This window comes from Crocodylus siamensis, chromosome 11 (assembly GCF_052110815.1).
Source record: "Crocodylus siamensis isolate JL-2025a chromosome 11, ASM5211081v1, whole genome shotgun sequence".
In the NCBI taxonomy this organism is placed as follows: Eukaryota; Metazoa; Chordata; order Crocodylia; family Crocodylidae; genus Crocodylus; species Crocodylus siamensis.
Genome location: NC_143405.1, coordinates 8,098,848 through 8,121,238, shown reverse-complemented (window position 1 = coordinate 8,121,238; position 22,391 = coordinate 8,098,848). Strand labels below are relative to the sequence as shown.

The 22,391-nt window shown below is 47.3% G+C and overlaps 1 protein-coding gene across 5 annotated transcripts in view; it reads right to left on the bottom strand.

Moving 5' to 3' along the window:
• RAPGEF1 (Rap guanine nucleotide exchange factor 1) overlaps positions 1-22,391 on the bottom strand; it is a 118,841-nt gene that overhangs the window by 4,751 nt on the left and 91,699 nt on the right. For 2 of the 5 annotated variants that reach the window (XM_090021848.1, XM_090021851.1), the window contains 14 exons: positions 16,514-16,798; positions 14,891-14,983; positions 13,234-13,322; positions 12,263-12,374; positions 10,591-10,666; positions 7,421-7,505; positions 5,796-5,888; positions 4,719-4,904; positions 3,539-3,623; positions 3,219-3,313; positions 2,309-2,387; positions 2,052-2,153; positions 1,545-1,642; positions 103-231 (listed from right to left, as the gene is read on the bottom strand). In XM_090021848.1, the coding sequence (XP_089877974.1) occupies positions 103-231; positions 1,545-1,642; positions 2,052-2,153; positions 2,309-2,387; positions 3,219-3,313; positions 3,539-3,623; positions 4,719-4,904; positions 5,796-5,888; positions 7,421-7,505; positions 10,591-10,666; positions 12,263-12,374; positions 13,234-13,322; positions 14,891-14,983; positions 16,514-16,798 (1,607 nt within the window). The remainder of the gene's footprint in view (positions 1-102; positions 232-1,544; positions 1,643-2,051; positions 2,154-2,308; positions 2,388-3,218; positions 3,314-3,538; positions 3,624-4,718; positions 4,905-5,795; positions 5,889-7,420; positions 7,506-10,590; positions 10,667-12,262; positions 12,375-13,233; positions 13,323-14,890; positions 14,984-16,513; positions 16,799-22,391) is intronic. The other 3 variants (XM_090021849.1, XM_090021852.1, XM_090021853.1) reach the window with 3 other exon arrangements.

Below are 22,391 nucleotides of genomic sequence, written 5' to 3'. Positions count from 1 at the left end.
TGCCCCCCTGTGCCCTCTCTCATCTCCTAGGGTATCAGAGCAAACAGTCCCAAGTCAGATTTGACTCCCTCCTCAGAAAGACAAACAGCCAACTGCACTTACACTTGCTGGAAGCACCTCATGCTGTCCAGAATGTTAAACTGCTGCCAGCGTTTGGAGAAGTTCACTTTGCCATCGATGTAGTCTGGGTTCCCCAGATGAACAAAAGTCAGGTCCTGGAGAATGAGACCACTGGAAGAGAAATGGGGGACAGCAGGCAGGGAAAAGGGAGACAAGCCAAGAGCTTCAGGTTAATCGCAAGACTGAAAGACAACCAGAAACCCCTTCCACTGCTCAGGGCTGCAGCAAAGTTTAGGTCCAGGGTTCTTAACCAAACACAGCCATTCCTTTCCTAGACCTCAAAAGTTTTGTTGCGATGTTCACATTTGGGACATCCTAGAGAGGAGGCACCAGCACTTACATCAGTGGCACAGGGGGTTGGATTCTGCACCAGACGAAACTTATCTCTCTGCAGCTGAAAGTGAGGACCAGGACACAAGGGAGTTTCCACTCACATCATTCCCAGCAAGAACAGGGTATGGCAGCTTCAGCTTCCCTGAAGTGTTGTGCAATGGAGGGGATAAGCTCTCCACTTATGAGAATGTGGCTGGCAAAAGCTCCCTAGGGCAGGCACAGGATCTGTATGATTTCCATTGCCCTTCTGCACTGGCTTGGCTGCTGACAGTCCTGAATGGATGGGAAGCTGTAGCTAATTTTGTGTTTCTGCTGCCTCATCCAATCAACTTTGCACATAGGGAATTGGTGCTAGTGCAGATTTATTTTAGTTTTACTAAGAGACCCAGAGAGAATCTGACATCTAGATTACAGGACATTTACAGTGAAGGGAAAGGCCTTGAACACTTCATTTGAGCACAGACAGTGAGGATGCATGTTTGCAGAGTCCTAGTTTACCAGCACTTACAGTTTGCAGAGCCAGATGTGTCACAGCCAGCTCTGACTGATGATTCACTGTGGGTCTACATCCAGTAACTTCAGACTTCTCAGAACGAAACTACTCCATTTCTACTCTCAGTTCTAGGAAGGGATTCTAGTTGACTGGCTTGTACCAAAGGTCCAGATACCTCAATCTCTATTCTGCTGTCCCTGATTCACCTCTGTGTCAGTGTCCCTGGGTGTGAACTTCCTGAAGGGTGGCGGGTTATGGTACACTGTACTGAGGGATCAGGCTAGAGAAATCCCAAGTCGAGTTATTCTGTGAATGTGCAGGAAGACTGGGCATTCTGCTATTTCCGGCAAAGGGATGAGTTGCTCCAGTATCAGCATGCACGCTTCTCAGTGCCAACAGAAATCCAGAGCTCACAGAACCCAAGAACAGAAGCACTTGAAGGAATCCTCCTTGGGGGATAAGCATTTGGGAAAGCAATGAGGGGAATGAGAAGTGAACAATTTCAACTTTCAGCACCCACAAGGTTTGAAAGCAGCTACAGGACTTCTAGGTATGACTGTACTTCAAGTTAAGCACACCTTGACCTGCTGCTACTCACAGGTATGGTATACAGGGAGGCTCCACCTCTGCCAGAGCTGCTCGGTAGGCACGGAAGGAAGAAGAGCTGTCAATCAGTGTGCAGTACTCAGCCAGGCCCTAGGGAAACAAAGCACATGCTGCTACTCTCTCTGCACCTGGGTGCGTGGAAATGCCATCTGCAGAGACCAAGGCCAACTGGGATGCAGCAAATTCTGCCAAAAGGTTGACTTTACCGGGGCCTGTGCTTAGCTAGGCAGACAGAAACTCACACACTTTGAACATTATCATGCCTTCACCATGCATAGACAGATAGGGTCCTAGCCTGTAACAGTACTGGCCTGCATGCAGTTTTCAAAGTACAATGCTGAAGGAAAATGCAAATTAACAACATTTTATAAAAGAGACTTTATCATTACATTTCATCGACTGCACTCAGGTTTGAGTTACTAAAACCTAACAAACTGCTTTACACCATAACTCCGTTCATCTTTCACTCTTAAACACAAGAACCCCTGCTGCTTCTCACCTCTGAGGTCTGCTTCTGCCACTCCAGCCGTCGGATGGGTGCCGAATCCAGTGCAGAAAGAATGGCCAGGTAGGAGTTAAAATTATTCAGCTTCCTTAAGTGCTGAGAAGAGGGACAACATCAATGAGTGAAGGGTTGTGAGGCCTTCTGGCAACAAGCAGTGCTACACCTAACAATGTCCTGCACTGCTATTTCCATCCTGCATAACATGCAGAAAACAGCCCGCAGGTGAACCAAGTCAAGCACCAAGCAGTTACCTTCATAATTTTGATAAATTTAAGGAGCAGCCTCTCTCTGTCTTGCGCTTTCTCCTGGAGCATAATGATTGAACGGACCCTGGGAGGACAGATGAAACAAAATGGTAACAAGGATTAAACCACTCAGGCTGGGTTATGATCTGACGGTTCCTGCTGCTTCTCCTGAAAAGCTGGTAACTAGCAAGCACTGATCGATGATGCTGAGAAGTGCCCAGTGCCTCCCTGTCAAGTTTCTTCTCTGTATGGCTTAATCAAATGCTTTAATGCAGAGAACTTCCAGAATTCCATAATGCGAGAGCTGCCTACAAGGGTGCGCTGCTGTCCCGCAGAAAGTAAGGCTATCGGCCACAGAGGACATTACTGGGCAGGTGTCTCCCTTGCCGCTGTTGAAATGGACTGGCAGCAGCAGAATTTCACTGAATCACCCTTGTTCTGGATGTGCTTAACTCCTTAATGGATTTAGCCATGCCAGTCCCCAGGGCTTGAATTTTCATATACGCCACAGCATTAGCTGACAGATCAGTTTTCTCCAGAGGCCTGTTTTCAGACTGTTTATATGGAATAGCACCTGCATTTCTATACAGAGCTCAGTTCCATGCAAGAGGGATGTGTGTGTACCCAGATACATGAGGTGGTGCTTGAAGGGTCTCTGCAATATCAGCCATAAATCTGGGAGATTCAGCAGTTTCCACAAATGTTTGTGTTCCTGCTATTCATGAGTCGTTTGCAGAGTGGTCCATGATCCATTCAAGGAGGAAATAAAACTGGGTAAGAAAAGATACATCTTGCTATGGCTAGACAAACCCACTGGGACACAGTCACAAGAGAGACTGCCTCACAGAGTGTTCTTGGACTCTAGGGGCACTAGTGATGAAATGTTACAGAGGTGTCATTACTGTAATCTCCTTACCAGTAGGACATGTTATTAAAGTGCTCAGTGAACTGTGTCAGGTTGGGACTCTTCTCTTCATTTTGCTCTTTTGCCCAAAGCAAAACTTCTGGGATCTGGGAAAGGAAGGAAGAGAGGAACACATCACGCATTACAACAAGATGTCTCCTTGTGGATTCCTGTGTCACACCCCTGAGTTACAGCTCTCCCCTGACACAAACCCAGCTGTCTTCTACAAGGATGACAGGTGTATATGCAAGGGCTGTTAGAGAACAAAACCAGAGCTTGCAAACAGCTTTTGTTAGAACCTCTTCCACTGCCCCAATCCCTCCTCTCTGTACCTCTATTTTATAGAAGAGCTCAGCATCCAGGAGAGTCAGCTGCTCAGCTATTTCGTGACTATGGAAATCATGCAGGGTTCCTGGCCTGTAGAAGACAACAAGTGAAAGGTAACTACTAATGAAACCCTGATTCACCTTGGATCATTTATATCATTTGCTTTAGTGAGCTTCCATTCCCTGTCAAGAAGTCAGTGGAACAGAGAGAAATCAAGCGTGACAGTGACCAGACCTCCTCCGTGTTAAACCACCTGTACATCAGTGTGTCCCCAAAAACAGCCACATTTCCACACTAGAAATGGACTAGACTTTTTATAAAAGATCATCCCTGCAGAGGAGAGGAGCACTACTCTCCTGAACGCACACAGCCAGTGGCACGACTTCCGTATGAGCAGCAGGTTTCCATGTCATCATACTTATCGCACCCTTTCCACTTCCCTTTATCTTGCAGCTGTAAAATCTCAGGATCCCTGTCCTCTCAGGGAATTCTGCATGCAAGCCCTTCTGCTCCTCAGACAGAGCCAAGAACATGCTGCTTTCTCCTCTCCTCAGCTACAAGGAGCCAGACAAATTTTGCTCTCCAGCATTTGGAGCTGGGAGACAATTTACATGATGCCACAGGGCCTGAAATTCAACATGACAGGTCCCTGCCTGGGTCAAGGCAGATGCATGAAACATCCCCCTGCCTGAGGCAGCCAATGGGCCTGTTGCATTTTGGCCTCTGAGGCTTTGCTGCAAGAACCTGCAATATGCCACACTCATGCCTCCTTCCATCCATCTGTCTGAGAATTCTGACTTGTGCCCTCTCCCCTTGAACAGCCAAAGGACAGACATGTCCCTCTTCATTTGCTGAAGGCTCAGGTTATTTCACTGCCATACAGGTAGTGTTCATATAGCTCCTGACCAGGAGCTCAGTCTTTGAGTGCAGGTTTCACCAACAGCTCCCAAATCAGGGAGGCATATTCAGCGCATGCCCAGGAAACCAAGACTGGATGGAAAGAGTACACATGTGAGGGGCTGGGCAGGCACAGGTAGGTGAAGAATGGTCACTGCACTGAAATGAGGAGCAACACTCTTGTTGCTCCTGTTCAGAGCATGACACTGACTTTTCCCTGTCCTACGTGCAGCACGACGACAGTCCCCACTCAGAGAGGGCTGCAACAGGACTCAAACACTGTCTCACCTGGCAGCCACCCCTCTGGCTGCGAGGGGTTTGATGGAGTTGGCGTATCTCAGCATTTTCTTCTGGTCAACCTTGTCCAGAATATTTTTTCGTAACACCCTAGCAAGGCTGAGCTCCCCGTTGCAGACTAACCGGAACACCAGTTCCATCAGCAGCTTCAGAATCTCTTCTGTCAATTCCACTAAACTGAGAAAGATGAGAAACGTAGGGCGTGGGTCAGACACAGGGCACTGCAGGCAACAATCCTCTTATCTACCTGCTGTAATAAATGCTTGCTACCTTTCAGCAATGGGAAAAATCAGAAGTCTGTATTGACGTTTAAGAATAAAATGATCAACATCTGCTGTGCCCCCCAAAATGGACTCCTTATAATAGCTTGGTCTTTCCATTCAGCATGCTAAGCTTCCCCACACCCACAGTTCTGAGAAGCTGTTCCTGACATTTTCACTGGCAGGCTAGACATGCCATCCACCTTCACTCACGATACTGCTATATGAACCAGACTCCTTTTGGAGACTGGAGCTCCTGCAGCCCACCTGCTGGGCATTGCTCAGTGGTCTCTCATGATGTACAACCTGCTTCACCTCACCTTTTTCTCCCCTGCCCCAGTCTCCCCACAAGGGACCAAAGTGCTGAGTCAGTATCTAGCCTAGGACTCCTGCATGGCAGCAAAATAAGCCCACAGCTAAGGCAGAGAGAGGTACAATGAGAGGTGTTCTTAAAAATCTCTCCCTTGGACTCTGGCCTACAAGGCTGTTAGCTCAGTACGCTGTCCAACAGCTTTGCCCGCAAGCAGAATGGAACCCATCACACACACCCCTCCTCTTGTCAGCTCTTCCTCCTTTAAAAGATACCTGTTTTATTGCTTATTTTTAAGTCAGAAAGACACATTGAGAAAACACCTTGACACATTAAAGTCCCAGTGAAGATGTCCCATAGCCAGCACAGATCTGGGGAAGGCCATTTCAGGTCTCCCACCACAGATCTGATATACATGATGCGGCATGTAGAAGTGGCACAGCTCTAGTCCTGCTACCTCCCTCAACTACCCCAAAACAAAGCAAGAAGGATGCTCACCACAGCTCATCCACCACTCGCACCAGCACGAAGAACGTGTTCTTGCTGACGCGCTTCTTAAATGTGTCCGGGAAGTGACAGAATTTCTCATACGTCAGTCATGAGTTAAAGAATAAACTCAGTAGAGCCAGGGCCATTGGTGGCACCTTTGACATGTGCCGATGCGTGTCCCCAAAGGAGCATTATGATCTGCCATGACTGAAGACAGTGTTCAATTTCTGAGAGAGAAACACTAACAAGGCCCTGTACCGAGTAATACAGGCTGCAAATACGAGAAAGCGTCTTGTGGTTGCAGTAATAGATGGCGGAGATGACGTGCCCTGAAACTTGTTACCTCTAAGGTGACAATTAAATAAGCTGTCAGAGTGCTAGCACTATCACAGCCCTTCAGCTAACTGCAGCATCTGGTCTCACTTGTAACAGCAGCTCTCAAGTCCCAATCCTTGTCTCTCATTCCCTCAGCAAGCAGCACTTCCATTAAATATGCACTCACTCCATCAGTTGGTAAGGATAACGGATGTGGCGTGCAGACCTCCTAGTTTGCAGCTTGAAGAACAATGGCTGTAGTGATTACTACTAGGGAAATACCTCGAGGGCCAGCATGGGTTGAGAAGACTTCCAACATACAAGGACGCGGCAAAGATCTAAACATAAACTAATTAAAGCAGATAGAGGGAGAGATATGGAGCCCAGAACTCCAAGCTCTGGCTACCTATACCCAGCACTTCCCCAGAGTGGGTATTTTCACTGCTGACTACAGCATAAGGAGAGGTTTTCTGTGTCCTATTAACAGTAATCACAGCAGGAGCAGAGGGAGTATCGTCTCTGCTGCAGATGGCAGCAATGAGCCACAACTCCAGGAAGCCTGACAGGCTGCCTGGATGCACAGCTACAAGACGGAAACCCGCAAGGCGTTTTCACTGCCTCTGTTGCAAAGTGTCGTAGCTCGAAGCTGGTGGCAAAGACAGAAACTATGGGAAAGGAGCCAAGAGAAAGGAATTGTAGTCTTCAGTGCTCAACAGGGAACAGTCTGTGGACATGGCAGCAAACATGACTGCCGGCCTACCTTCTAGTAGGTAAAGGGCTGTAGATACAATACCCGGAATCAGCCTCACATCTTGGAACTAGAACACAAAGGGGACGTTCTCTTGCATTCTGCCCTTCTTGGTAGTGAGAGTGGTGGAAATAGTGACAGGCCTGAGCAATCCTCCTTAGAGCTGCTCACAGAGGTACAATGAACCCTCACGACATCTCTAGGAAGGCAAGTCATTATTGTGGTTACATTCTGCAGGATGGGAGCTAAGGCACAGGTGGTGACTGATGAGCTCAAAATGATGCAGCGACTCAGAGCTAGGATCAGAACCCCACTCTGAGCCCAGCTCCAGTGAATGATAAACCACTTGGCCTTGATTTATAACCACAGGCTTGTGGAAGGCAGAGGTGAAGAAATAAGGCTTTAAATAAGGAGTCAACAGGCTGCATACCACCCACAGGGGTGAATATCTGACACACCGCCTTGCCAGCATGGCTCTGATTAAGTCTTGCCCCACCCTTCTCTTTGAAGTGTCAGGCACACTGCTCCCAACTCAGGAGGGGTCAGGAGCATCCCACATTTGAAAGGATATCTGTACTGCAGCTTCTTGATGAGCTCTTCAGGGGTAATGAATGTCCTGTAGGTTGTCAAAAAGGCTTCGCAGTACAGCACCAGATCTAAAGGGAAAGACAATAACACCTCAGTCAACTCTGGGTTCAGAAGGGAGCATTCTGTCGTGAACCCAGCGTCCTTATCAAGGGGGAATAAATAGGTAACGAGTAGGAAAATTTCTATAAAAGCAAATTGATATCCAGCTTTGTGGGAACACTGTTTTCTTATTTCTTACCAGCAGGGGAATTTTAACACCTAACAGCAATTCAATTCCCCCTACCTGCTTGCTCTGACTTCCAACTGTGATGCTGGGAGCTTGGTTTTAAATTACCATCTTAAGGGTCTGTAATAACAAGGATTGCGAACACTGCTCTGCAGACTGGTGATACTTTAAAGAAAAGAGTTGCTTACTGGCATCACTGTACTCACTACTTATAAGTTCAGCACGCAGAAAGATGGACGATTCCCAACAACAGAGAAAGTTCCCGCCACTGCCAACACTGGCAAAAGGGTGTCAGAGACTAATCCTTAGGATGCACTGGCAGGTCACCAAGGGCACTGGCCACAAAGGACCACCACACCAGCTTTGTCCATGCTCCAGGGAGCAGGACAGGGAAGCTGAAGTTTGTTGGAGATGCTGGAAAAGCAGGTCAAAGAAAAACGGTCAGGAAAGGTATTCAGAAACGAGGGTGAGAAACTGATCTGAGAAGCGTGGACTGTGATGTCCTTTCACTTGGTGGGGGCAAGAAGCGGGGAGGGAAAGAGATTTGACAGTGAGCCCAGTGAATAGTCCTTCCTTCTTTAAACATGGGCAAAATTAGTTGGATGGTCTCACCCAAAACCACCACACTGGCCTCACTAATGTCTTTGGAGTCACAGTGGCTGCAACAGGAAAAAGAAGTTTTAGGTTAAAACTGACATAGGCTGGCAGAGCCATTTGGGTCTGGGGGTCAAGACTGGTTCCTGCGGGGCATAGCTGAGGCGCATTAGCAGAGCTATGCGGGGAGACTTCTACAGCATCTGCCCACACTACACAAATGCAGGCTATGCCTCAAGCCAGAGACTTCAGCCCCAGTCACCTGTTCATGTGAATAAACTCAGTATGTTTGGCCCAGGGGGAATGAAGTACAACAATCGGGTTTTTCTGTCTGCAGTGTGTCACTTGGCAGAAGTCTCACACAGACAGCTCCAAAGAGCTGCTGTTAAAACAGAGGAAAGCCACTGTCTTTTAGTTAAAGATGAGCAGATGTAAACTCTAAAGCAGGGCAGATGGGTACATATGTCAGAGGTGAGCAGTGTGCCTCGCTTGGCTGTAATCCTCCCTGTGCAGCAAGCCTGCACTTAGCTGGCTGTAGACTGCACTCCGAAAGACCATGAGAGTCCTCTCATCCCTTATTCCACTTTGCTCTGGTACTGACACCCAAACAGATGAGGAGCACTGTTCCCTAGGGCAAGGCACTGTATTCATCCTGGGTCCTCTGCCCAAGAGACGATGGGAGGTAATACAGCTGGGTCTGCTCTGGCACTCAGGCTGGCCAAGAAATGTATCTTTAAAGGAAAGCCTCTTAAACATCCCCCTCTGTGCAGCTGGGCCAATTGATCTGCAAGCCCTGAATTCTTCTCATTGCAAGCTTAAGTCGTTAACATTTTCCATCTCCCAAACACCAGGGTGGCATAGCACAAATTCCTCTCTGCCACCAGCTTGGCACGGCACAGGGGGGTGAGGTCTGATGATTCTTACAATAAATAGACTGCACGCATCTGTCCTTTCCCCACACTTGAGACAACTGCTATTAGGAGATGATGTTGCTGCCTACTTTTATCATGTGCAAGTTTGTTTCTCATCAGGCTCCCTGGAGCCCTCACCAATGCATGCGGTTCCTTTAGGTTTCTCCATTTCCACCTCCTAGATGCATCCCTCTAGGAAATTAACTCTCTGAAAAATGGAAATGCTGTGAAAGAAGCTATTCCTCTAGCTCCAAGGAAGTGCAGGGCTAAGATGGAGCCCATAAGCAATCCATTCCACTTTTCCCTTGTTTTCCTCTGCTCTACAAAATAAGGGGAATGCTTCTAGAGGGAGAAGGTTCACTACATTTGTTGCCATGGGCTGGTCAACAGACACAAATGCCTACTGGTATAGTAGAGAAAAAAGGTCCGTTCAAAATGGACAAGGATTAAGGCTTTTGGTAAGAGAGCTGAGCAGTCCATTGGGTTGGTGCACTGGCTAGACGATCAGTTGATTGAGACCATCAACAAAAGAGCATTTAGATGTCATCTCCGGCAGTGCTGAAAAGTGTACTCTAGTTACAGGTCTGGAAGAAGTGTTGCCCTCTGTGGCTGGGCTGGGATTGGAGAATTAATTAAAGAACCATTATAATTTGTGTAGCAAATAGGATGGTTAAAGCTTAATCTCTTAAATCTTTTCATACAGGATCACAGATACGCAGTTCTAGGAAACCTAAATAAAGAGAAGAAAGTCTCCTTCCAGCCTGCTGCTCTTGTGCGTGACAAAGAACAGTTGCATGGGAAGGGGCTGGCAGTGCCAGAGCCTCAGGGCTAGAACAGGAAGTGATGTTGCAGGTCAAAACTGGATTGCACCAGGCAAATGGTACAGGGAAGCATTGCCCAGTGCCCACACACTCTGCGCCTGGCTCACCCCAGTGACACCAGTTCCTTTACTTCCCACTACTAAATTCACTCCATCCCAATGTAGAACTGAAGGTAACAGAATAAGACCGTGCATGCTAGACTCTGAAAATTCAGTCTATGGAACACTGTGCCCTCAATAACAACTATTCTTCTCCAGCCCAATGGGATTCCTCAGCAGGCAAAGAGATGCCATGGGAAGGCAGGCACTAGCTGTATCACCAGGCTTTGCCCTACAGTTTTTGTCTCTGGGCACAGAAGGGTTAAAAACCTCACTGCCGTGGAATTGAATGTACAACAGCTTATCCGGCTTATCTCTTTCTCAAAGATAAGCATAATCCCCTTTGCAATAAGGCACATTAAGGCAGCGCTCTGTCTTGTCCACATCTGCATATAATGACATAACATGACAGTTTATACACTGCCGAGCTTCACCGGGTTCCCAGAAGAGTGCCACACCAGGCTGCCCACGCCCCTCAGCTTACACCAATCCACACACAGTACCTTTCCGGTCGGTCTCAGTTGCATGTACTAGCAAGATATCCCCGGACCCCCCACGAACATCTGGCCCATCATCGCCCTGCAACGAGAGTAGACACAAGTTATAGTTTAGGCTCCTTTCGGTACAGCCCAATTCCTCTGTACCTAAAATGCAGCACTAACTAGTTTGGCCCACCTCACTCTGCAGAGAATGAGCTGAGACAGGTTCATGAATCAGACCCATCCTGGGACCAAGTGGAAGAGCTCTGTTGCCCATACAGAGGAACCTAAACCTGACTTTGGACCACACTGTAAAGACACAAGGAGCAGAAATGCTGACAACTATTCCAGAGATCATGAAAGGGGTAGCAACAGACTGTAACATGTTAACGCAGACCTTGCTGGTTATAGGATGAAGGTTGCGCATTCAGCCTTAGCTCTGGCATTTCCAACTCTGGAACATTTAATTGCAAGTTTTTACTAACAGTTTGGCAAGTTGAGCTTCCCAAGGCTTTTTTCCCTTCCTTTGTTTTTAGGGTGGAGAAAGGAGGGAAACTCAGAAGGTGCTTCAGTATCTGTAATTTCAAAACTCAGCTGGCTCAAAAAAACCCACAAATGGAGTGTGTCAAATTAAATTTTCTGGAATTATTTGGCCAAGTGTTGCTATTATTGATCAAATCTAGAGGCCAGGAATAGAACCCAGGAAACTGAGCTAGCAAGTGTCGCATCATCCCCCCGCCCCCAACCACACACATATTCTGGACCCTTCATCACTATACCAAAGCATCCTCTCCCTATATTATAAATTCAGGGCACAGCATGCTACAGAAACATGTGAAATCACATTATTTTTGAGAGTTTTCCACCCTTCAGGTATAATATCCCTGCAAAGAGAGACTAGAATAGTGCCTAGCTCCTTGCAGTATTTCTCTATGCAAACTTGTGATTTTTCAGGTGAACTGTTGGCAAGGCCCACAAAGTACCACTTAAAGAATGAATGATAGCTTCTAGCTCTCTCCTGATGACCTCAGTTCTTCAAAGAGCACTCCTATAAGTTCCAGCAAATGATATATTGTCTCCATTTTCCAGACTGGCCCTTGATAGTCTGAAAGCTTCAAAGACGTTATGTGTTCCTTCAAGCTCTGTTACAGACAGCTTGGGCTGGAATATCAGCAAGTGAGCAAAGAGGTCTGGAAGTGCACAGAGGGTCAGACAGAGCCATTTCTCAAATGCAGGGACAGCCACTTTGCTGAATAGCTTGCTCACACTTTTGAGGCCTTTTAGACATTTGGAATCTGAAAGCGTTCCTGGAGCAGCATTCCCCATCTTTCAGGTTTGAAAGGCAGCAGGTATAATCTGTGCTCAGTTTCTCATACTAAGACTCTCAGCTATCACACTTGAGATGCTACGGCATACTGGTGGTGGAGGGTATGAGGACAGGGAAGTCTTAAGAGAGAGAGTGCCCAGGCTTTAATAAACTTTTGGTTCAATAATGTTCCATTTTTGTGCTGGGGTCTCATCTGCTTTCAGGATAATTTATGCACCTGAAGCTGCATGCAGCTGCTCTGTAACTCCATTTTCTTATTAACTCATACACAGGCTGCTCATTTGATTCTCTGTCTCTGCACTCATGGTCGATCAGGCTTTATCAAAGCACAAACTGAGAAGCATGAAAGTGACTCTTTGAGGCACGTACCTCCTGCTTCAGTGTTAGCCTTGCCATAATTTCATTGTGGTCAATCAGGGACAGCTCATCTACCTCCTCCTCCAACTGTGACGATTCCAAGGCATCTGGTGACATCTGTTGCCTGGAAGACAAGCAAGGAACCATCAGTGTCCTGCCCCACACGAGCAGGGAAGCAGTGTTTAGGTCTTTGCTACAAAGATCAGAGGGTGGGGCAAGTCTGAGACTCCCAAAGGCAGGGGTACCCTCTACAACTGAACCTGAGTGTCTAGGTCTAAGGCCATTGCTTTGTGCATCCCTAGGAAAGGAGACATGATTGAGATGAACTGTTCAGGAACTGAATGCTTATCTGACTGCATTCCTGGCTAACAGGATTTTGCTGCATGAAGCACGAATGCACCTTTCAGCGTCTCCTCATATTGTTTGCTCACTCAAGTACAGCACAAGAACCATGAAGCTAAGTCATTCTGCCAACTTAGGGATGTTGGAGAAGAAATTCTGCATAACTGGAGCCTCTCCTTGGATGGTTTCTAAGTGCAGTGACCAAGGCCCTCATCTCCTCTTCTCTTTGCACGTTGTAGGCTTTACGCCCGCCCAGGTACTTTGTATTTCTGATGTGTGGAAGGGGCCAAAGGGGACATTCTTGGGTCCTGGCACCCCTCCCTCAAAAAGCTAGGACTAGACACTGTCAGTGTTGGACTAAAGAACTAGATGGACTAGCAACTAGCATGGCAGTTCTTGGGCTCGCTGAGTTAGTTAAATTGCCCAGCACTTGTATTCTCTTCAGTTAGCCCTGCGTTCCCCCTAATCTCGAGAAACTTAACAGGCCAACAGCCATGATGGTGTCTAGCCAGCTGGAGGCAAAGCATGAAATAACGTAAGACTAGTTTGGGAGTGGGAAGGGTAAAAAAAAAAAAAATCACACTGTGGATACTCTGCCGTCTTGCGGAGCAGAGGGAGCTCTACATGATGGTCAAGCCCACCTCTCACCACCGTCTCGGCTTTCCTTCCCAGTGGCACTGCTATTTGAAGTGGAGTCTTTGGAGTGGCCGTCTTTGACAGCAGGAGATTCCTGGGAAGAGAAAGAAACCTTTGATCACTACATAGGATCCCTGCGCTGCAGCCGGTCTCGCACTCACAGCCTTGCTGCCTCTACAAAGCCCTTTATTGTCAATTCCTATGAAGCAATTAGAAGGTGATGCGAGTCAATGCCATGGGCCAGGACCGTGTGGAACTTAATTAGGCAGGAAATTTGGAAGCATCTCTGGAGACTTTAATGTAATTATTATTGTTTGCTTTTGAGGCTGTGAAATGATGCTGAATGTTATAATGCACAAGTCAGCTGTCAGCATGCATCTTACACAAACCTTCCCTCAACCTTTTTAATCAGCCCTTGCTGTTGAAATGTACTTGCCTCATGTTGAGCTATGTGCATTCTACACCAGCTCTAAACATCCCCGTTGAGTCCAGTTCCCCTCCTAACTCCTCCCCACATACAGCTGCCCCACAAAGTCCAGCCTGTCAGAGTATGTGGCTTTAATAATGGCCTCCCCTTCCCTGCCTCTTTTCTCTCCGAGTTTAGACAGTGACACAATGCTTCCACATTGTGATGCACTGCTGTGGAAATGATGCTAATCTAAGAAAGCAGAACAATCTGAACATTCGGCATGTAACAGCAGGTAGAGAGTTCAAAGGAAAAAAAAAACACACAGCATCTTACATTAGCCATTTATTAAGGAGGAAAACGACCATGAATGACAAATGAGAGTATTAACCCTACAGTGCTGTAGATTATTGCTATTTAAAACCCTTCCAAGTGATCTTTGCATGTTCAACACACCAAACCTAGAGAACTCATGCCACCTTTCCACAATTCAGATTCAGCCTTGAAAATGTACCACTGAGTCTGGCCTTTTGAAGTACCTACAGCATTTTGCTGAGCTATGTGCAGTGAAAAATGCTGTCAAGTCCTTGATTTTCAAAGGTAAGAACTAACTCAACTATATACAAGAGCAGAAGATACCCGAATCCATCTACTGAAGAGACCAGAGAGGAGCCCCATCTCTTGAGGCATATAGAAGTCAACTGGTAAAAGCACTCACAGGCACCTGCCCGCTGCAGGAAATGGGTAACATACGCTCTGTGCAGAGGAGAAGGGAACAACTTGTGTCTATAAGGATTAATATGGGATGCCCAAGGTGACAGCACTTTATAAACACAAGGCTCAATTAAAAAAAATAAAGCCAACGCAGTTATAAATAGAAGCACCTAACTAGCACTGATAAGGCTGCTGCACAGCTCCCAGATTGTAGCTTTCTAGAAAAAACACTCTCCTGCAAGAAGCTCTAGACAAATAGCAAAGCATATGGAAGAGCTCGGAAACAAATGCAGCCCCTGTGTTCTTAACATGTTCACCACAACCTCCAAAGCTAAGCAAGTGTCATCCACTCCTCATCCAAATCAAGATTCCCCTGCACACAGAAAACCAAGGATGGGCAAGCAGCAAAGGGGTCTGTTCACTGGAAGAAACGTGGAACCCCTACAAAATGCAGGAAAGGCTTATGAGTGTGTTGTCCCCGGTGTGAATCGCATGCACTGAGCAGCCCCTTCCCAGTGTTTGGCCTTCTCCAGGTTACTTACTCCTTCAGAGAGAGGGAGTTCCCCGTTGCTTTGGCCAGAGGAATACAGATTGACGTATTCACCCTCACCAGCATCCTCACTGGCGTTTTCACTCTATGGGAAACAGGACGAAAGGAAATAGGTGACCATGCCCCATGCCCAGCACTCAGTGTTAGAAATGTGTGCAAGTGAACATGCCTGGCCAATGCCCGGAACGGAGGATCTGTCAGCACCTGCTGCAACCTGACTGGGAACCTTGGCTTGGATGGGAGGCTGCTACCACTGTCCGTTGGCTCTGTGTTTTCACTGAGATTATTATTTTCCAATTCATGAGGACTATCCAGAAGACCCTGAGCAGGAGAGCAGAGCCAACTGCTTTCTGATGGCTAGCCATAGGCTCAAAGTGCGACTGCAACATAGCAAAACACAAAGGCAGACTTCAGAGATACAGATGTTGAATCCTTAAAGCTTCAAACAAAAAATCCCAACTGTGCCACAGCAGAAACCTAGCTACCATGATCTACAGCCCAGCCACAGTCAACGTGGCCAAGTTTTGTAGTAAAGAGGAGACTGCACTGTGCTCCCAAACCAGGCTACGCAACTTGGAAACGTCATTACAGATACAGGTGAGACCCCACCTACAATACAAGACTCAGTCAGACTGGAGGCTACTGTACTGGAATAGCATCCTGCCACCACTAGACTAATGAAGCAGAACCTGAAAACTGGTTTTGCAATGACTTGACAATCCCTGAATTAAGGAACGTGTTCCCTGCTCCAAACGGTCGAGCACTCCTTGTGGACACTGTGCTGACTGTTTTGACTTCATCAGTTTTTGGGGCAGGAAACACAGAATCTTGAATTCTGGTGTTCCCAGCCTGTGAAGGAGGAACTGCTCTGAAAATAATTTGTTCAAAAGTGCAGCTACAATGTGCAAACCTGCACATTCAACAGATTTAGGAACTAAAACTCATGACATCCACCCTGTCTGGGCAGTTGTATCAGCTTATTGGACTAGTATCTCTGAATGAGCTAAGCAGTTCTGCGTGCTGACACGTCCCCTTCAACAGCAAGCCCTCTCGCCTGCAGCGGACCTCAGGCATCTTGCAAAAGGAAGGCCAGCATTCAAATCCCCAAGTCAGCAGCAGGCTGCGCACAGGTGCATGGAAGAGGCGGGCAGTTATATCACACTGATAACTGGAGCAGAGGCTCACTGCAGAGGCAGGGGCAGAGTGTCTGGAGCAGCTGTGACAAAAGCCCAACATAATCCATGACAGAGCATGGACCAGTGCTCAGAAACCAACATCTTGCACAACTTATTCTTAAAAATCTCTGCCTTTCCCTTCCTCCAACTTACACCACAACGTTCTGAGACAAATCCAGGAATTTCTCAGCCTTCCTCATCCACCCCCACTGTATCTTTGAGTGAGAGTATCCTGGGAGTGCTAATGCTGCAACCTGCTTCTGTTCGTTGCTGCTTGTGACCTGTCACTCGACTAGAAAACAATCTTGCTGCTCACACCACACACAAGCCGGTTCAGGTCACATGTGGGTTATGCTAAAATGGGCATTAATACAAGAGACATTATTTAAAAAAAAAAATACAGCCTTGTGTTAAGGTGTATTATCTCTGGTTATTCTCACCGAAGACGTCTGGAGAGAATCAGTGAAAGAGGTTTCAGAAGGAAGGCAGACAGGAGCATTCCCGTTAAAGCTGCTCTCCTGAGAAGAGGAGTTTGGCACATCCACAGTGCTTGGTGACTGGCTGGCTGTGGTTGGCACCGCTAGGTCAGAGCTCTGAGATGGATGGACAGGTGGAAAAGGTGAGGTGGTGGAAATGCAGGAGGAGGTAGAAGAAAGAAAAGGAGGGATGGAAGCTTGGTTGTGAGGCACAAAGTCCTGTGAGTAGGACCTAAACACAGATTTGTACTACAGGAGGCAAAAGGAACAACACAAAAACAAGACAGACAGGAAAAGGAGAAAGACAGACAAAAGAAAAAGTAATTAGATTCACAGTAGCTTGGCAGTGACAGCACAAGGTAATTCTAACAAAGGCATCCCTGAATTCAGAGGCTAAACTAAAAGGAGACAGCATTTATTTTATCACCCGCACGCAATAGCTAGGAAAGCTACCTGGGACACTGGCCAGTTCTACCTAGGTAAAGGCATGTTTCTGTACAAATAGGAGGCAGGCTGCTCATCTTAGAGAAGCCATGGAAAGGAGTCCACAGTGCCATACCTGGAAGGATTCAGTCTTAGGAAAGTCTTGCATAGTTTGGTACAATCAGTGACAAAAGATGCACCTCGAAAACTGTATCAAGTTTGTGAAAAAACACATGGGTATACAGAAACCACAGCAATGAGCATGGTGCAAATACCTACTTGAAGAGAAGTATTCTGCATGCACAGGACTTTTCCACGGATTTCCATGGGAAACAGTCAAGAAACTGTTTGGGGAAACCATATAATTTGGTGGTTACTGTGACAAGTCTGGTCCACCGATCTAAAACGTGACAGGGGAAAGGGTCCAAATACCATCTTCAAAGTCAAGCTGAAATGGAAGGCAGGTTACAAGCACTGAAAACTTCAGGGAGCGGAAATGTCGATTGCTCCAAAGAGCAGCCAACTCGCCACTGAAACCATCCTCTCTTATTCAATGGGTCTTGGGAAAATCAGTTGGAAAAGGGATAGAAGGAAGCTTTTAATCTCTACAAAGCCGTATTGTGCTATGTCTCCTTACTGTCAGACTATTTTCCAGGTTGTACATAACAAGGGTGGGATGGCAGAAGTACACTGAGTCGATAAGCAAAAGCCCACACCTCACTGCAAACGCTGCTGGTGAGAACTCCAGGCAGGATGACACAGACGCAGGAACAGATTTCCCAGACTAAAACTGACACCCAGTTAAAAAGACAGACATATGAGGCTGTATCTGCTGGACACGAGTTTACTTTAAAACACACATAGCTGAACCACTGGCAAGACCTGCAGTATCCAGGAAACTTGAAAAAAAGAGTGAAGTCATCCAAAAAGCTTGGGAGAAGCTGCAGTTGCATTTCACTGGCACCAGAGTTGATGAGCTGCTTTAGGAGAACCACTGGCTACAGTTTTCTAGCAAGGCAAATACAATTTGATCAAGGCAGGCAAATAAAGATGCTGCCACAATTAAAAAGGGGGAAAAATACAAGTCTTGAACACCATGGCCATGCTTTTTCAGTACTGGAACTTCAACAACCCACCTCAATTCTTAGTAGGTTGTGGCCAACCTACTAAAAAGCATAAAAAGCAAAGCTGAACTCACCGCCTGACACAGCATCAGCACTGGGAGGCGATTAATTTGGCCCTTTATATTTCATCCTGAAACCATCTCAATATCCAGTAGAGAAAAATCTAACCTGAGAAGTCAAGGCACTCCCTGTGCCAGCAGCTGGGGCAGGAAAGCTTTACCACCACAAACTGAAAATGAAACAAAGAGGCACCTGGTAGATTTTACCTTCCATCACCTTGGTCCTCTTGGCCGCCCCTCACATGAGGTGTGGAGTTCGTGCAAGACTCTCTGCAGTCTTGGAGCCTGGCCTCAGTTGCCCGTCATTACTGAGAAGAACCGAGGGAGGTGCTGTGGAAGCAGACCCCTCCTGCAAGCCTGCTGCTAAGAGGAGTCTGGCTCCAGGTCACACTCCTTTCCATTCCTGCCCATCTCTTTACAGAGAGCAGAGCTGGCTCTGGGGACTCTGTCAGCATTTGGTGCTGCCTCAGTAACACTGACAGGTCTAATCTCCATATTTATGTTCGGCTGCTTGGATAAATGCCCCTCATTTATTCTTTTTCACTCGCCTGGTACAAAACGCTAAATCCCCTTGTAAGACTCTGGGCTCATGACATCGGCCTAGCTCAGCACATTCATTCTCCCTGCCACGTCTGGCTTGATATTTCATGATCTCACCAGTATTAATGTCCTGCTAATGTTGCATGCTTCAGGCTAGGTCCCGATTAGGAAGGGGAGCTGTGCGAACGAGGAATGGAGATGAGCCACCAAGTACCCCTAAGTGGCAGCTCTGCTGCCCTTCTAATGTTGGCTTCACAACAATGGACTCCTCTGCCCTGATTAAAATAAATTTTTGTCTCAAGCATGACCTGTGTCCCAGCTGAAGCCCTATACCCTCCAAGTTCAGCATGCTGGCCTGCCTACCTCCACAGGAGACAGAGCAGAGAGAGAGCGATCACAATGGCCATAACGTGGCATACACCACCTGAGGGCTCCCTAAGCACTTGGCCAAGGCAGCTGCTATTTCATAAAGCGAACGGAAAACTGAGCACAAAGAAGACGACACAGGTGACTTGAACAATCTCCCAGACCAAATCAGTGGCAGGGCTGGGATGAGACACCATGAATGCCTTTTGCTGTCATTGCTGAATAACGCTCCCACCTGAGCTGAAAAAGCAAATGCCCACTTCTGTAGCAGAGGGGGCTTGTGAAGTAGCATTTCGACTTTGCATACGAATCACAGCTGATCAGGCCATCAGTGAAAGGAAATGGGTGACCTCGGTCTAATTACTGGAAGAATTATCCACTCTGCAAAAAACTTACACGCTGCTTGACAGAAGGAACCTGTTTTGCTCAGGGCAAGGCTCCGTCTGGAAGCACACGGGGCAATGCACCAGACAGCAGGGAAGTTCAAGGCTAAACCAGCATATGCAGCTGATCAGGACACAGGTCAATTATAAGGGAGGGAGGGAAGTCTGAGCAGCTTCTGCCTCAAACCGTTTCAGATGCACGAGCCCCAGTTCAAAACCATTTCAGTACTCAACCAGACTGCAACATCAACGTTAAGAATTTGGGATGTGGAGCATGCAATGCAGATAAGGTGCTTGGCTTTACAGACCTCTGCCTCTGACCTTCTCAACAACTCGTCAAAATTAAACTGGAATGGGGCTTGCAAAAGATGCCTGTTCAACACATAGGTAGCACATAAATGTATGAAATCCACTCTCACTGGCATTACATGACTTGTAAATGAGCATTTTAGAGCCCAGCCTGCAGAGACAAGGCAGGGAAGCTTGGGCTGGCTGGCATTAATTAGTCATGCTGCTCCCCACGCACAATTTCAGGATGTTGCATCTTCTCCAAACAAGCCAGTTAAGACCCCTCCTTTCTCCTGCAGCTCAGCATGCCTGAGAGCAGCTCTGGAATCCCAGCTATGCAGTCATGCTGGGACAGGAGCCAAGAACGCAGGATACTTTTAAAGGGGAAAAACACCCTGTGTTTGAGACGGTGTTCACATGGCACCCATTCCCGCAGAGCCCCAGCCCCATCATGCAGCTGCAGCCCAGGTTGCGAGAATGACTTCCATAGGGCTGGGGCACAGTTCTCGTGAAACAAAACCTTCTGAAAACCCAGATATATTCCTTGGAGGCTCAGGGGGGATGGAGATGGTTCTTTTAACAGAATGGCTCCAAAATGTAAAATCACAGCTGAAAGTTTATCTTGAACAATGGCTGGTGCTTGGTTTTCCACACTTCCACAAGGCTTCTGAGGGTCAGCAAGGCTTTGTCTACAGCTGTATTAAGATGGCTTCTAACTCTGCAGTTTGGCATGTTTGTATGTTGATCACTTCTAAGTAACCTCCAAAGAAGGCAAAAAGCAGGTAGCATGCACCCAGACCCTTTGGGAAGGGACGCTTTCTTCTCCCTGACCCTCATGTGATGCTAAGTGCCAAACTTCTCATGTTATAACACGGCTCCTCTAAAGAGCTCTACTTAACCACTAGTACTAGAAAAGAAAGCACCAAGGTGGTATTCTGTTGCTATTCCCTGCAATAAAGTCCCAGCAGTTGGTTCATTTCCTTGCTTTGGCCTCACTAGGGAAAAACAGCCAACTGGGAGAAAAAAAAAAGTTTTTATTTGCAAACACCTATTTGGGTCTAATAAAAGATAGCACCTCTACCATGAGTTCTGATTCCTTTCGCCTCTAGACCAATACACATACAACCCGGATACCCAAGTGCTACCAAAGTACTTGCAACTGCATTAAGCCAGCAGACTACTGAGTGGAAAAGAAGTCCCTCCTCACACACCAGTTGTGGCACTCTTCTTCCAGGGACAGCATCGCCAAATGCTTCCAACTCCATCTCCCTCCATCCCTGCCCTGGCTGCAAAGAGAAGCAAACAACAGCCGTGCGCTGCTCATCTCAGGATGCACCAACTGCTGCCGCCACTAAAAACATTCCCAGCAATTAGCTGGCTGCCCACAAGCCCCCTAGTTGGCTCTTATTTTGGGAGTGTTGCTGCTCTGCTGACAGTGGGGACAAGTGACTGTAAGGGGCAGTTGGGGCAGCTTGGTTTTAGGTGGATGTTAATTGAGAGCAGTTGTCTGCACTTGCAGTTCAGAGCTGGACTCCATTAAACGGCTGACAGGGCACTTAAAGGCACCAGCCGGCAGGCACCGTTCACCCTTCCAGGACCCCTCATTAGGAAGCCAGCTGAGCTTCTCTGGCAAGTTTATCTGTGATTCTGCTCAGCATTACCAGATCAGCTACAGCGTCCAGCTTCTGATACGTGAAGCAGACCAAGGAGAGAATCAGACCTTCCTGTCCCTTCTGTGATTGCTAATTCCAGCGAGGCAAAGGCAACAGGCCTGATCTACCTGCCCGGTGGGCAAATACCATGTTTACAGAGACTGGGCGTTGGACAGGGCTGTGACACCCTTGGCTTGTAACGACAGAGGGAACTATTAGAAATCACTTCCTATCGTAGGACACAATGCTGGCCCTCCAGGTCCCTTACTAATGAGGAAGGAAATGCTTCGACAATGAATGGCTGGAAGCATATACTGCCAACAATATGGCTTCGAGCACTGCCACCGGAAGGGCAGCGACCCCTCATACTTAAACATTTCTCAGCACAGCCCTCCAAGTGGTTTGCTCAGCTGACCTTGCTATTTTTAAAGGCTGCTTAGTGCACCAGAAACAGGGCCTGAGTTTTCTGCTCCCTTGGGCAGACGGGCTCCATGCGGGCCTGCGCTACAGGGAAAGAAGCTTAAAAGCAAAGCTCTGCTTACTGAGTCTGGTCTATAGTCTACCTCCACTGGGGAAAAAATGGATAAGTAAAAACCTATTTTCAAGTCTTATTAGCAATGTTTATGGTGCTGATTTCCCTTTGCAATCCTAACTGGCAGTTCCTTTTGAAGCTCTCAGAAGAACCCAATCTGATGCACAGACACAGTACTAATGACTATTTAACCTGTAAAAAATACCTCCAGGCACAGCAAATAGCTCTTTCGAACTAGAGGTTGGAGCCTTTTGCACTTGAGAGGCAGAGATAAGGCTCCTAGAAAGTCAATCATACCAGGGAAGTGGAACATAGTGTATAAAGCAAACAGAAAAAGGCTGCCTAGACATATAGGCAGAAGGAAAAGCAGCATTTCAATTGTATGGTCAGAATTAAGCCACTGGGGAAGTGATTTTCACAGGCAGGATTCAGCAGTGCTGGAAGATCACACCCCTACTGTTATCCCCATTCAGGC